At 39.8% G+C, this 13616-nt stretch overlaps 2 protein-coding genes across 6 annotated transcripts; one reads left to right on the top strand and one right to left on the bottom strand.

Annotated features, from left to right (window-relative positions):
* Positions 1–1072: 1072 nt before the first annotated feature.
* On the bottom strand, positions 1073–8648 carry LOC146511454 (Golgi reassembly-stacking protein 1-like). 5 transcript variants are annotated; one of them, XM_085172795.1, is made up of 9 exons: positions 8397–8648; positions 7780–7860; positions 7003–7206; positions 6179–6265; positions 5936–6066; positions 5700–5844; positions 5218–5329; positions 5004–5126; positions 1073–2018 (listed from the first exon to the last, which is right to left on the bottom strand). In XM_085172795.1, the coding sequence occupies exons 1-9, from the start codon at positions 8460–8462 to the stop codon at positions 1786–1788; spliced, it is 1182 nt and encodes a 393-aa protein (XP_085028921.1). In that variant the 5' UTR covers positions 8463–8648; the 3' UTR covers positions 1073–1785. The 5 variants fall into 5 exon arrangements, with proteins under 5 accessions (XP_085028921.1, XP_085028918.1, XP_085028919.1 ...); XM_085172792.1 differs by having other exon boundaries at positions 1073–2054; positions 8397–8641; XM_085172793.1 differs by having other exon boundaries at positions 1073–2054; positions 5706–5844; positions 8397–8640.
* A 1494-nt stretch (positions 8649–10142) lies between these two features.
* LOC146511453 (elastase-1-like) lies at positions 10143–11942 on the top strand. Its single transcript, XM_085172798.1, has 8 exons — positions 10143–10262; positions 10353–10447; positions 10591–10697; positions 10843–10971; positions 11094–11230; positions 11323–11465; positions 11625–11774; positions 11862–11942. Exons 1-8 carry the CDS (start codon positions 10229–10231, stop codon positions 11877–11879), a joined length of 813 nt encoding a protein of 270 aa, XP_085028924.1. The 5' UTR covers positions 10143–10228; the 3' UTR covers positions 11880–11942.
* The last annotated feature ends 1674 nt before the right edge of the window (positions 11943–13616 follow it).

Below are 13616 nucleotides of genomic sequence, written 5' to 3'. Positions count from 1 at the left end.
AACCCTGGACTTAAAACGTGCTGATTTGACAAGCCTGACATTTCTGAGAGATGTCCACATTGCTGCTATTAAATCTCCAACAGCAGCTGGATCCAAAGCCACCAAGTTAATTCCTATTTATATAAGAAATACAACAGATTCACAGGTGTGCCAGAGGAAAGCTTCCTTAGGAACGCCATTCCAGCTCTCATTCTGGGGAGAAAAAAAAAAAAGACAAACCCATCTCCTTCTCGTCTTTCTTTCCCCCACGCACAGTCTTTTCTTTCCCTTCATGCCCATCCCCCTCTTCAGCCAAGGATTGGAGTGCCCTGGTAAATAATTGAGGCATATTCCCTGTCTGCTACTGTAGCTTCCCCCTAATGCTTATTTATTTACATTTTTTCTTTTGGCATACTTCCAAAGAATATTTGGTTGTCCTGATCTAGCAATAAAAAGTGATGAAAATAAATCGTGCTTTGTTTTCTGATCAATAGCTTCTGGAGCCCACGTATGATCACACACGCTTGCTGGATATAGGATCGGTTTAAAAAAAATGGAAATAATGGACTACATAACCAAGTTCACATCAGTAAATTTCTATTGTTTAATATCTGAAACCTCAAACTATTTCTTTTCCAGCTAAATAGGTTCCTGAAACTGACCAGGTATTTGTTCATGGCAAGACTGGATTATCCAAATTCAATAGGAAGAGGAAAGCAGCCGGATCAAACAACAAATATAAATAATTCCTGCATAATTCTAAGAATGAGATATGATTTATTAAAATAAAAGTTCAGAAACAGCTTATGACTCATTGAATATATGAAAATGTGCAATCTGATTGGACAGAATTTTAGGAGCTGCAAGGGGAGATAAACTGGCGCTAGCTCAGTGGAGATGTATCGTGAGGTGTTTGCTGACATCTGCTGCCTCAAAATATGAACTCCGCTGGGTGGACATGGCTCATATTAGACACAGGAAATATCAGTAATATGTGTGAGCTGGCAATATAATGACATTTTGATTTAACAACAGCATGGACCTCCCCGCCCCAAAAAAAGAAAGAACAGAAACCAAAACAGACTCATGGAGGTTCATCTTGAACATATATTTATAAATATCTGTATATTTTCAATTCTTCCATACAAATCAGAGACATGATCTAACTAAAATCGATTAAAAGAGAAGAAACAGAAAACAATCAGAGAACTGCGTCACACACGGCCCACTCATTCACATTAGACAGAAGATTTTGACCAAGATTAAAGGCAAAAAGGCTTAAATAGGAAACGCCTGAGATTAAATCCTTCTGTATGAGTACCCACGAGAAAGTAAAAACAAACTTTAATTAAAACCTCTTTTTTTTAAAATGGAAAAAAAGTCCAGGTGTGACACTTAAGTCAAACATCATTAATCTACAGTGTTTGTACTGCGTTACAGTGGTTATTGTAAGAGCAACAAGGTAAGGCTAATTATTATTTTTTACCTTGGGCTTTTAATGTGCACACCAGGATTGTTTTAAGCAGCATGACAGCTTAACTAAGGCTTCATCTTGTTTGATGTTGAAACATACAGTACGCCTAAACTACAGAATACATTCATGTTGGATTAACTGTATGCATTCCTAGAATTTCAAGTCAACATAAATGTGCAATTTAGCATGCAGCAGTGGCACTGGTATGCAAACGCAATTCTTTTACAAAAACAAAAAAAAAAAAAAACAGCCCCAGTGATAACAGCTTACAATCATTAACGGTAGCTTGTCTGTAACATGGTGTGCTCTTGAATATTCTTTATGAAAGTCAGCTAACTGCCTGGTCCAGCAGGCTCAAACATCTCTTCGCTCACAACCTCAACTGAGCTTAAAGGCTCAGAGTTAGCATCTGGTACCTTGGGGATTGTTGTGATACTCGGGTTTTCGGTGGTAATTTTGAGGCCAGCCATGTCTTCAGCAGTCTCTCTGATAGGAGAAGTGCTGGTAGTCAGGTCTATACCGGGCTTCTGCTCAGGTTCCTGGATGTCTGGTTCTCCTTGCTTCTCTGGAAATGAAGGTCTTTGGTCAAAAGATGAATAATCTAATAAAAAAAAAAGAATAATACAATATTGTTAAGGTTATGGATGGTGAAACCATGGGAAATTGCTCAACTTCCTTGGTCTGTAAGGAGATATTTAACAATAATTAAGATAAAATCTCCTGAGCATCCTTTTATGACTTTTGTACTTTAATAGATTACATAACCAAAGCTCAGACTGCTGCATTTCAGACCGTGACCACTGATGGAAAGGACTGACCTGCACCTACTGTTTAAAATGCTAACTGAGTTCTTGATAACTGATATCACATGGCACATGGAAATCAGTGCATTTAGACCCATAGACATGGTCAATATGCTCAAGTTCAAGCTCTGCATCAGAATGAAGAAGAAAGGTGATTTAAATGACTCTCTGTAAAAGGGAAAATACCCAGTGAGCACCACTTCTCTGGCTGAAAATGCCTTGTTGATGCCAGATGAGAATATTTAAAGTGCTTCAAGGTGACAGGAAGGCAACAGCAACTCAAATAACAACTTGTTACAACCATCGTATGCAGAAGAGCATCTGTGAATGTACAACGTGTCAAACTTCGAAGCAGCTGAAGGCCACTCTTGTCAGCTAAGAATGGGAAACTGAACCTACAATTCACACAGGCTCATCAAAACTGTACAATAGAGGTTTTGAAAAATATTGTCTGGTCTGATGAGTTTCCACTTCTGCTGTGACATTCGGCTGGTAGGGTCAGAATCTGTAGCAAACAACATGAAAGCTTGGATCCATTTTGCCTTGTATCAATGGTTCATGCTGCTGGTGGTGGTGGTGTTGTGACGGTGGGGGAAATTTCTTGTCACGCTTTGGGCTCGTTAGTATCAGTACAGTACCCCCGCCTTCTGATGGCTGCTTCTGAGATAATAACGTGCATTTTTCAGTCATCTTAAACTCCCTTCTTGAACATGACAATAAGTTTATTTTACTGAAATGGCCTTCCCAGTCACCAGATCTTAGTCGAATGGACTTCACAATTCTGCAACAACTGTGTGACGCTGTCATGTCAATATAAACCAAAACCTCCTTGTTGAATCTCTGCCATGAAGAATTAAAAATGTTCTCAAGGTAAAATGGGGTCCAATCCATTACCTAATGAAGTGCTCAGTATAGACCACTTTACCTGCTGTAAAACGTATACAGTGGGGCAAAAAAGTATTTAGTCAGCCACCGATTGTGCAAGTTCCCCCACTTAAAATGATGACAGAGGTCAGTAATTTGCACCAAAGGTACACTTCAACTGTGAGAGACAGAATGTGAAAAAAAAATCCATGAATTCACATGGTAGGATTTGTAAAGAATTTATTCGTAAATCAGGGTGGAAAATAAGTATTTGGTCACCTCAAACAAGGAAAATCCCTGGCTCTCACAGACCTGTAACGTCTTCTGTAAGAAGCTTTTCTGTCCCCCACTCGTTACCTGTATGAATGGCACCTGTTTGACCTCATCATCTGTATAAAAGACACCTGTCCACAGCCTCAACCAGTCAGACTCCAAACTCCGCCATGGCCAAGACCAAAGAGCTTTCGAAGGACACCAGGAAAAGAATTGTAGACCTGCACCAGACTGGGAAGAGTGAATCTACAATAGGCAAGCAACTTGGTGTGAAAAAATCAACTGTGGGAGCAATCATCAGAAAATGGAAGACATACAAGATCACTGATAATCTCCCTCGATCTGGGGCTCCACGCAAGATCTCATCCCGTGGGGTCAAAATGATCATGAGAACGGTGAGCAAAGATCCCAGAACCACACGGGGGGACCTGGTGAATGACCTGCAGAGAGCTGGGACCAAAGTAACAAAGGTCACCATCAGTAACACACTACAACGGCAGGGAATCAAATCCCGCAGTGCCAGACGTGTTCCGCTGCTGAAGCCAGTGCATGTCCAGGCCCGTCTGAAGTTTGCCAGAGAGCACATGGATGATACAGCAGAGGATTGGGAGAATGTCATGTGGTCAGATGAAACCAAAGTAGAACTTTTTGGTATAAACTCAACTCGTCGTGTTTGGAGGAAGAAGAATACTGAGTTGCATCCCAAGAACACCATACCTACTGTGAAGCATGGGGGTGGAAACATCATGCTATGGGGCTGTTTTTCTGCCAAGGGGACAGGACGACTGATCCGTGTTAAGGACAGAATGAATGGGGCCAAGTATCGTGAGATTTTGAGCCAAATCCTTCCATCAGTGAGAACTTTGAAGATGAAACGAGGCTGGGTCTTCCAACATGACAATGATCCAAAACACACCGCCCGGGCAACAAAGGAGTGGCTCCGTAAGAAGCATTTGAAAGTCCTGGAGTGGCCTAGCCAGTCTCCAGACCTCAACCCCATAGAAAATCTGTGGCGGGAGTTGAAAGTCCGTGTTGCTCAGCGACAGCCCCAAAACATCACTGCTCTTGAGAAGATCTGCATGGAGGAATGGGCCAAAATACCAGCTACTGTGTGTGCAAACCTGGTAAAGACCTATAGTAAACGTTTGACCTCTGTTATTGCCAACAAAGGTTATGTTACAAAGTATTGAGTTGTATTTTTGTTATTGACCAAATACTTATTTTCTACCCTGATTTACGAATAAATTCTTTACAAATCCTACCATGTGAATTCATGGATTTTTTTTTTTTTTCACATTCTGTCTCTCACAGTTGAAGTGTACCTCTGGTGCAAATTACTGACCTCTGTCATCATTTTAAGTGGGGGAACTTGCACAATCGGTGGCTGACTAAATACTTTTTTGCCTCACTGTATCTGTGAAAAAAACAGTTTTATTCTGCAGTAAAAGAGACTAATGCAAAACCACTGCATTAAATGTCTCCTTAACTGAGAGGCGTGTCAACAATAGCTGGTTTTAATCGTGCTTATTTTTCTTCTCAATTGGGATGCCATCATAAACACGTAATTGCTCTATTTAGCCACACAATTTAATCACGTATGAAGTACTTACCCAAGCTACCCTGATCACCTGAGTCATCTCCATAATTAGCAAACATGGAGCTGCTGCCTTCCTCATTAGTGGAAACAGTGGCTGATAAATCTGAAGTTGTTGCATCGAGTATGGTGAAAGCATCTGAAATAAGTACAAAGCAAATGCCCATTATTCCGTGTGAAAATGCATAATGTGGCAAATGGATGAAAATGTCCTGAAGTGATCCTGTTACCTCGGTCTGGTGGCTGCTGAGTGGCTGAGATTAAAGACTGATCTTGCATGCTTTTCTCACTTTGATTCAGTGCTTCTTCGGTAGATGGGCTACATTCATCGGTAGAAGGCACCTAAGGAGAGAAAACTGGAGTTCACAAATACCTCTAGCGAGTTACAGTTAAAGGAGCAGTTTGTGGGATACAGTGGCATCTAGTGGTGAGGTTGCAGATTGCAACAAAGTCAATACACCTTGCCTCACCTTCCGCTTCTAAAAATGTACGGTAAGTGAATACTAGGTCGTCACCCCCGACTGGGAAAAAAAAACAAAAAACTGAGCTAGTGTAGAAGGTGGATCCCTCCTGTAGTAGATATGTAGGGCTCATTTTAAGCCATAATTAAAAGATTATTCTTTTTGTACTTCTCAACATGATCCCTTGCTACCAATAGATGCCATTACATCCTGCACAGCTTAATAAATAAGCAAGAATAAGATACAACAACCTTCACCTCAGTGTGCTCAGTTGCAACTACCTCTTCACTGCTGCCAGTGAGCACTGGTTGAAGAACATTTTTATTCTGGGCGTTAGGCTGAACTGGACGAGTTGGAATTCTGTGCAAGTATCCATAACCAATCCCACAGCCTAAACTAAAAAATAGGGAAAAAATGACAATGACATGACAATATTTAGCTACATGCTTTGATTTAAATAAAGATTTTAAAAAAAATCAATGCCAACCTTCCCTCGCCTCCCCACGCTCCGTTAGGAGTCACCACTACCTCTCGGCACTGATCCGTCTTAGTGTTGTACACCAAAAGCTTCAAAGGTTTCCCCTCGTTGGCTTCAATCAAAGAAAAGAAATCCTCGGACTGCAGACGTTTCACACAAAAATAAGGTTTTTGTTATTTCTTTCAATAGTGTCTGCTAGTTAAAACAATTATTTCTTATTTGGAATAAAAGGCAAAAGACAAGAAATCTTACATCTTGTAACACTTGGTCAGCTCCAACGATGAAGTCATTGTATGCATTCAGGCCTGCGAGAGCGGCGGGAGAATTTGGTTCCACTTCCTAAAAATATTTTTAAAAATTCTAATATCTACCAAAATTATTAACATTTGCAATTTTAAGGCCTTTGAACACAGAATGCAATGATTTTTCAGACTCACTTATTCTTAAGGCAACTGTTCAATTCAAATTTGCAGGATTTATTTTTTTTATAGTTCGGATCAAGCTCGATTTTTCATATTTTTCACATAGGAATAAACAGATCTGACCAATCAGACCACTGCATTTGGCAACAAGTGTGCTCATTGCTCAACGTATGCACCAGTACTGAATATGCAATGATATGGAAATAGTAAAAATAATACTATTTTACCTCAGACAGACAGCCAGACACTGCTCCGGCTAAATCAGCTCTCTAAAATTATTTCTGTACGTCCTCAGATGTGGTTGCAATTTTGCCAAAAAGAGAAAGCAGTCGAGATACAGCTTCAACTCCTGGATCAAACCAAGAAATTTTCCCTGCTGTTGTCCTCGCCTGAGAATTGGATGAACCCAGATTCTCACTTTCTTCTTTTTCTTGTTTAGAAACATCAGAATCAGTTCATCATTTCTTTCTTTCAACTTCATTTTTTCACACAAAGCAAAACTTTGTTGTGTTTATGTGTTATACGGCAGGTTTGGATCCAAAAAAAATCTGAATTTTAGCCATTTTTCTGCATACATTCGGTGTGCAAAGGCCTTTAACCTACAGTAACCAGCAATGGGTGAAACCTGAGCGAAGACAGGTAGATTTAACTTACCAAGACATGCCACACATTCTCATTGGCTCCTTCAAAGCTGCAGAAGCGGACACTAGCCCCCAGCAAACCCTGACCGCCCCACATGTTACTGGGTGTCACCTCCAGCTCCCTCACACGCTGGGTTTTGGAGTTATACACTTCAAGTTTGACTGCTTTTTCGACATTTGCCTTCAGAAGATCCTTCAGCAGGTCGTTTTCCTTATTCTGGAGAAACAAAAGGAAAAAGGGCTACTCCAGCTGCAACTGTGCAGATGCGTTTTCTTTCATGAAAAAGAACATGAAATGTAATTACTGCCACTCTTCCAAATGAGGTTATTAATAAAGCACTGAAAAACACAGAGCTCTGGATTATCTCATAAAGGCAGTACCTCAAAATTATGGAAATCGGTGTTTGCCTGCTGTGTCCTACCTGCCGAGTACTTTGCTTTGTATACAGAAAAATGGGTCTTGAAGATGGTTTCAAAACAGACTACAACTTGCGTTTGTCCTATGCAGTTGATTGAGATCTATAAATATGTTATTCAGCTTCATAACGCCTTTTAAAATAAGTTTAGAATTTAAAAAGGTTTTAGTTTTCAGCATACTTTCAAATACAATTGAATATATGCCACATTCACAGCTACGTTGCAGGGCTTTTTTGACATTTTCATTTTGTCCTCAACTCATCATTTTCAATTACAATTCATACCTGAAATGTCATAAAGATAGAAGAAGTCAATATTTGACACCTAGTTACTCATTTTAACCAGGAGTGTAGTGACACAGGAGTCTACTCACAAGTCGGGCGTTTCCTATAGAGAGAATGAAGTCAAAGAAAGGCTCCAGACCAGCCTTCAGAGCAGGAGAGTCCTCTTGAACCTGAGAATGAAAATTACTTAAATAATAAAAATATTAATAATAATTTAAAACACAGAACAGAAAACTTGACATTTGGTTTGACTGACAAACAGCACAGTGATATTATCGCCCCCCGTGTGTCAACCTACGATATTGCAGTGTCCAAAATTTGGGACTTCTCATTGAAACGAGGTACCCGCTTTCTCGCGCGGTTAATATGTTATATGCAACTTTGAAACGTACCATAACTAAAGAAAGTTTCTATAGTGACTGTTACACTATTCCATTTACCAACAACGGCACGCGGGTTGGAAGTGTGCCAAATGCCACCTCATCGTCAACATCATCATGGGCGGACACCATTCAAGCTGAGCTCACGAGTAACTACAGTTACAAGATAACCTGTCAATTACAGTCAGGCTCTGCGTAGATAGATAAAGCAGCAATTATGGTTCAAAGCACAGTTAACAAGTCACTAAGCAAAAAATGTATGAAAAGTGAGCTATAGGTACTAACAAACCGCGTGACGTGTAACCTTGCACTACTTTCTAACGTACCCCGTGGACATGATATCCACAATTAGCTCCTCCGTCCGACAGTAACGAGCTCTGCGGTAGCCCCATTGCCTTCAGCAGTTACGTTTTACTAGTTCTGACTAAATGTCACTAAAGCAGACTTATTTCAGGAGTCATTACTGGTACATACACTCCGCATACAAGCTAGCTAGCCAGCAGCTGAGATAGGTTGACAGCAGGCGCTGGAGAGCCAGACAAAGCTTATAAATAATGATGACAGAAAAATCGAGTTTCTCCTTCCCGAGTTTCATATCCGCAGCAAGCAAGCTGAGTTCGATTAGCCGTCCTTTACAGGGTGTTCTACGCGGTTGCTTAGCAAAACATAACGCCATGCTCATTCATAAAAAAATGCCACTTTCTGTTAAGTACTTAGATATTTTAGGCAATAAAAAAACAAAACAATAAATTACCGAATATATAAATAAATAAATATTACATAGATTTGACAGTTTGTTGCCTTACGGCGCATGTCTGTGGGAAAAGTAATTACAATCAGATGTTCATACTTGTTCTTATTTAGATCTACCGTTGAATTTTAGTTAATTACTAAATTATTATTCATTAATTAATAATTAGGTTTCAAATGGAAAGCTTTTTTCGGTTTACAGAAATATCTTTCAAGATGACAACATTTATGAAAACGAAATACTGTTCTTATTCATATTCCTCTCGCCCCTGCGGGCGGTCTGTCCTTCAAGTTCGGGTCCTGGGAGCTCGAGGGTCCTGTGTGCTTCAATATATATATATATATATAGAGAGAGAGAGAGAGAGAGAGAGAGAGAGAGGGGGGGGGGGGGGGGGGGGAGAGAGAGAGAGAGAGAGTATATTTTATTTAAGTCTAAAACAAAGAAAAAACATTTTTACAGTGAACCTCATGAACGATGCAATTAACTTTGTATGACATCTTTCCTTTGAAGATGGAGAAGCCATTTATATATTTATTCTATCTTTAAATAAAAACGGCAACATCGTGATGGTCAACATTGTTATCTCACAGCAAGAAGGCCATGTGAGGTTGCATGCTTGTGGGCACTCTGGCTTCATAGTCCAAATACATGTATTGAGTTAGATCCATAGATGTGAATGTGACTGTTAATGGACGTCTGTATCTCTGTGATAGACTGATCCATTTAGGGTGTACTTTGCCTTTTGCTCCATAACAAGTGGGATAGGCTCTAATTCCCCTATGACCCAGAATTAGATAAGCAGAAGAGAAAGAACTCATGTATACACTTTTGTATACGGTAGTTATACTGTACATTTTTTATTATAATGAATACACGTGTGTATTTTTATTGAATTATGATTAAACTTTTCATTGAATATTCTGCTTTTGTCTGTTTTTGTGTTGAGTGTACAGTGTACAGACAGAAGTCAGCGGAACATTTTCTTCTTTGCCTTGGCTGTCGATCATTTCAGACTTTTATCTGTTGTAATATTTGTCTTGAATGCACACCTTTCACAGATGGTTTGGTCGACTCTGCCATCACTAGACAGCACCTGTTCTTTTCCCACCATGATAAAATAAATAAATTAATTAATTAATTAATAAAGTTCTGTTGTTCTTAAAGTTTTCTGAGTTGAATGAAATGCAAATGTACATAAGTCTGGATTTGTAAGAGTTTCACACAGTGGTTGGTGGATTGCCACACAAAGTCTCACACTTCTCAAACTTTCAGCTTTTCATAGCAGTACATTTAATGTGAATTGATCCACATGGACTATTGATACTGGCTGGTAACTTAACATCTGCCCGGTTTCCCAATCTCAAATGGGTATGAAAGCAAACTGCAGCTTGTCATCAGTGCTCCAACATGATGTGGCTTGTGCTTCTTCTGTCCTGTATTGGTAAGCCCACCTGACTTAAATAATTTTCTGTGCCTATATTTTCTGAACGTTAAAACTATATTACCACATCTGTCCATGTGTGTGCTGAAGGGCTGATTTGTGCCAAAGAACCTCTCAACTACAAAGTTGACAATGAGAGGGTGATAGGCGGCAGTAATGCTCAACCAAACACATGGAAATGGCAGGTAAATCCTCTGAACACTAATTATCTTTTTATTTTTCTATCTTTTGATGCAAATAGGTTTTGTACTGTAGTTTTAAAATACTAGATTTTGGAAAAAAAAACTCCATCGCCACCATATTTTCATATTTCTTTAATATTTCACAGGTTTCTGTGCAGTATGATCAATTCTATGATGGCTCATTCTACCACATGTGTGGAGGATCTGTTGTTGATAGCTTCCACATCATGACTGCAGCTCACTGCATCCTCAGGTTTGGGCTCTGACCATGATTATTCTTAATGACACCATTTCTTTTGTGCATTTTGTAATATTTTAAAGTCTATCTTGGTGTTTCCTGGGCTGAACAAAAGAGTGTAAGTAAGCACTGTACTTATTTTTTTCCATGTCCTTCTCAGCCCAGATGCTAGTCAGTACCGTGTAGTGGTGGGTGAGTATGACCTGTATAAGTTAGAAGGCAGTGAGCAGTTCATCCATGTGGAAAAAATTACAGTCCATCCTAGCTGGAATGGTGATCTTCGTTATGGGTAAGTGGCAGCATGTCAGATCACCTCTCTTAATTAAGCCTCATTTAAATATGAAATGTTAATCTCAGCAAACAAGCAGCTATTAAAATTATACAACTCTATCTTTGGTTATTTTTTCTTAGAAATGACATTGCTCTCTTGAGACTCGCTGGTCCCATCTATGACAGTGGTTACGTGGCTATAGCTAATCTCCCCTACCCGGACCAGACACTGCCTCATGGCTTCACCTGTTACATCACCGGCTGGGGATTAGTAGACTGTGAGTACACCTGGGTGCTAAATGTACACAAATACACACACTATATGTGGATGTAATAAAAAGGTTCCTGCATTCTTTCTCCACTGAATCAGATGGAGGTAGCCCTGCCATCCTACAGGTGGCTCCCATCAATGTGGTGGAGCACTCGGTCTGCTCCCAGCCAGAGTGGTGGGGCAGCATTGCTCTGGAAACTATGGTGTGTGCCGGAGGGGATGGGATCATAGCAGGCTGCCAGGTAGAGGAGGTTTCGCCTAATGCTGCAACTATTTTTTTTCTAAAACAAGAGTAAAGACTGAGCTAATTTTAATATTACTATCATATTGTTAACAACAATACTGTGTTAACACGTTCTCACAGTCATTGCACGCTATGTTCTTATTGTTTTCTGTCCCAGGGCGACTCTGGAGGTCCTCTGAACTGCTTTACTGATGGAGCCTGGAGAGTTCACGGTGTTGTCAGTTACGGCCCATCTGGTATGTGCAACCAAGTGTTCAAACCCACTGTCTTCACCAGAGTCTCTTCCTTTGAAGACTGGATGTTTTCAGTAAGTCTCTTGATGCCTCTGTGCTTTTGTTTGGCGACTATAATCTTATAAAGCGTGACTCATTATTTTATCTATTTATTTTTTCAGGTTATGGGTCTTGCTTAAATGGCACCGCATTCCTTACAATTCTCAAATGCAACCTGCAAAATAAAATTGATGTGCATCTCATTCATGTTCTGCGCTGCAGATATTCGCCTGTAGTTCTTGAATTTGCCAAAGGGTGGCAAAACCACCTCATGTTCTGACCAAACAACGTCCTGCTTTTCTCTCAGAATCAGATCCTTTTTATGGCATTCCGGTACTTTCCCACAATTTCAGAAACACATTTTCTACTGAATGCATTTGGTGTTGGTGTACTCCTTTTGCGACCAGTCCATACATGTGCCACAGTTTTTGTTTGAATACCAACACAGCGGCTATACGGTCGTGACCTCCTGACCTCCCTTTGATGGAAAATTTCTAAGGATGTTTCAAACTGAGAACCTCTTTTTAAAAAACAGGCTTAAGTAGCAGTGAATTACAAGGACAACTGGAATATTCTTGCATGGTATACCTGAACACCCTGTCTCAACAAGCAGAAAACCTTTTTTTTCTCTCTTTTTAATTGTGGCCAAATGCTATATGTAGTCATAGGCTCAACATTTCCTTCTTGTCTGGAATTTCTGGCCATATGTTTGTGGTAGCAGTCAGGAGACTTTTGCATGACATCATATAAAGTGTTTTTCTCCACACCATGGAGACCAAAAACCACAGATACATTCCAGTGGTTTACATTAGAACCTAAGAGGAATGTTGTTTCAATACATTTAAGGAGAAATGTCAATTTTCTTTAATATAGTAGAAGAAAATGGTCTTAATGGTTTGCCAAATAGAAGCTAAACTAATAAAAAAAAAAGTTTAATAAGCAATTAGATCCATCTGAATTTTTCATTCAGTTCAAGTTTATTCATTTGGCAACATAACAAGGCCTCAAGGTTCTTTTTACTCTAACGTAAAGACCCGAAAACCCCAACAGTCATATGATTCTCTATGAACAAGCACTACATGATGCCAGGAAGGAAAAACTCTCTTTTAAGAGGACAAAAATCTCCAGCACAACCAGGCTCAGGGAGGAGCAGCTGTATTGGGAAAGAGGAAGACAGGAAAAAACACAAACTATGGGAGAGAGATGACACAATGTAAAGGCATGCAGCCGTGGCATATAAGCACCTGTGGGAAGTCCCCCTGCAGTTTGAGCTTGCTTCAGCATAACCAAGGGATACTTCAGGATCCCAGTCCTTTCAGATTTAGCTTTAAGTCTAATCTTAAAAGTAAAGATGGTGTCTGTCCCCTGAACTTTCGCGCAGAAGCATTTTACTAAACGTTACAGTCGTCCCAGGGTTTACACATTTGTGTAAAACACTAAATACGTCCTTTTTGACAGATCTAGTAACAAATTGCCAATTGTAATGTAATCGTTGTTCTTTTCTAATGAACAACTAGATTGACTTGGATCCTGTGTTTTTATTGTAATGAGTGGTAAAAACTGGAGTACGGAGAGCATAATTAGTTTTTTTCCTCTGCTAGAGGTTTCACCACCACTGGTGTAAAGTAGCAGTGTACTCACCTGAGCTACACATAATTTGAAAGTACATTAGTGTGCTTATTTTACTTTTGCTACTTTTAGCTTCACATGTTTAATGCAAACCCTGACCCCAGGAAGGGTTCGTGTCTCTGGTTGGAATTGAACCAAAAACCCTTTGCTTGGCAAACAGATGTGCAAACCGCTACACTTCTTGCAATTATTTGCTGGTCTAGAAAGGGTTAAACCAATTATAACACATATTTTTGGCTTATTAGCTA

The sequence above is a fragment of the Neolamprologus multifasciatus genome, chromosome 9, assembly GCF_963576455.1.
Source record: "Neolamprologus multifasciatus chromosome 9, fNeoMul1.2, whole genome shotgun sequence".
NCBI classification, from domain to species: domain Eukaryota; kingdom Metazoa; phylum Chordata; class Actinopteri; order Cichliformes; family Cichlidae; genus Neolamprologus; species Neolamprologus multifasciatus.
The sequence above is the reverse complement of the archived record's forward strand: the minus strand, read 5'-3'. Positions and strand labels throughout refer to the sequence as shown.

Coding starts and splice junctions, on each gene's coding strand:
- LOC146511453 (XM_085172798.1), top strand. CDS start 10,229: ATGATGTGGCTTGTGCTTCTTCTGTCCTGTATTG. Junction 10,448..10,590: donor CAAACACATGGAAATGGCAG/GTAAATCCTCTG, acceptor AATATTTCACAG/GTTTCTGTGCAGTATGATCA. Junction 11,466..11,624: donor GGATCATAGCAGGCTGCCAG/GTAGAGGAGGTT, acceptor TTTCTGTCCCAG/GGCGACTCTGGAGGTCCTCT.
- LOC146511454 (XM_085172792.1), bottom strand. CDS start 8,462: ATGGGGCTACCGCAGAGCTCGTTACTGTCGGACGGAGGAGCTAATTGT. Junction 7,861..8,396: donor GTGGATATCATGTCCACGGG/GTACGTTAGAAA, acceptor TTTCATTCTCAG/GTTCAAGAGGACTCTCCTGC. Junction 6,067..6,178: donor CTGACCAAGTGTTACAAGAT/GTAAGATTTCTT, acceptor AAACGTCTGCAG/TCCGAGGATTTCTTTTCTTT.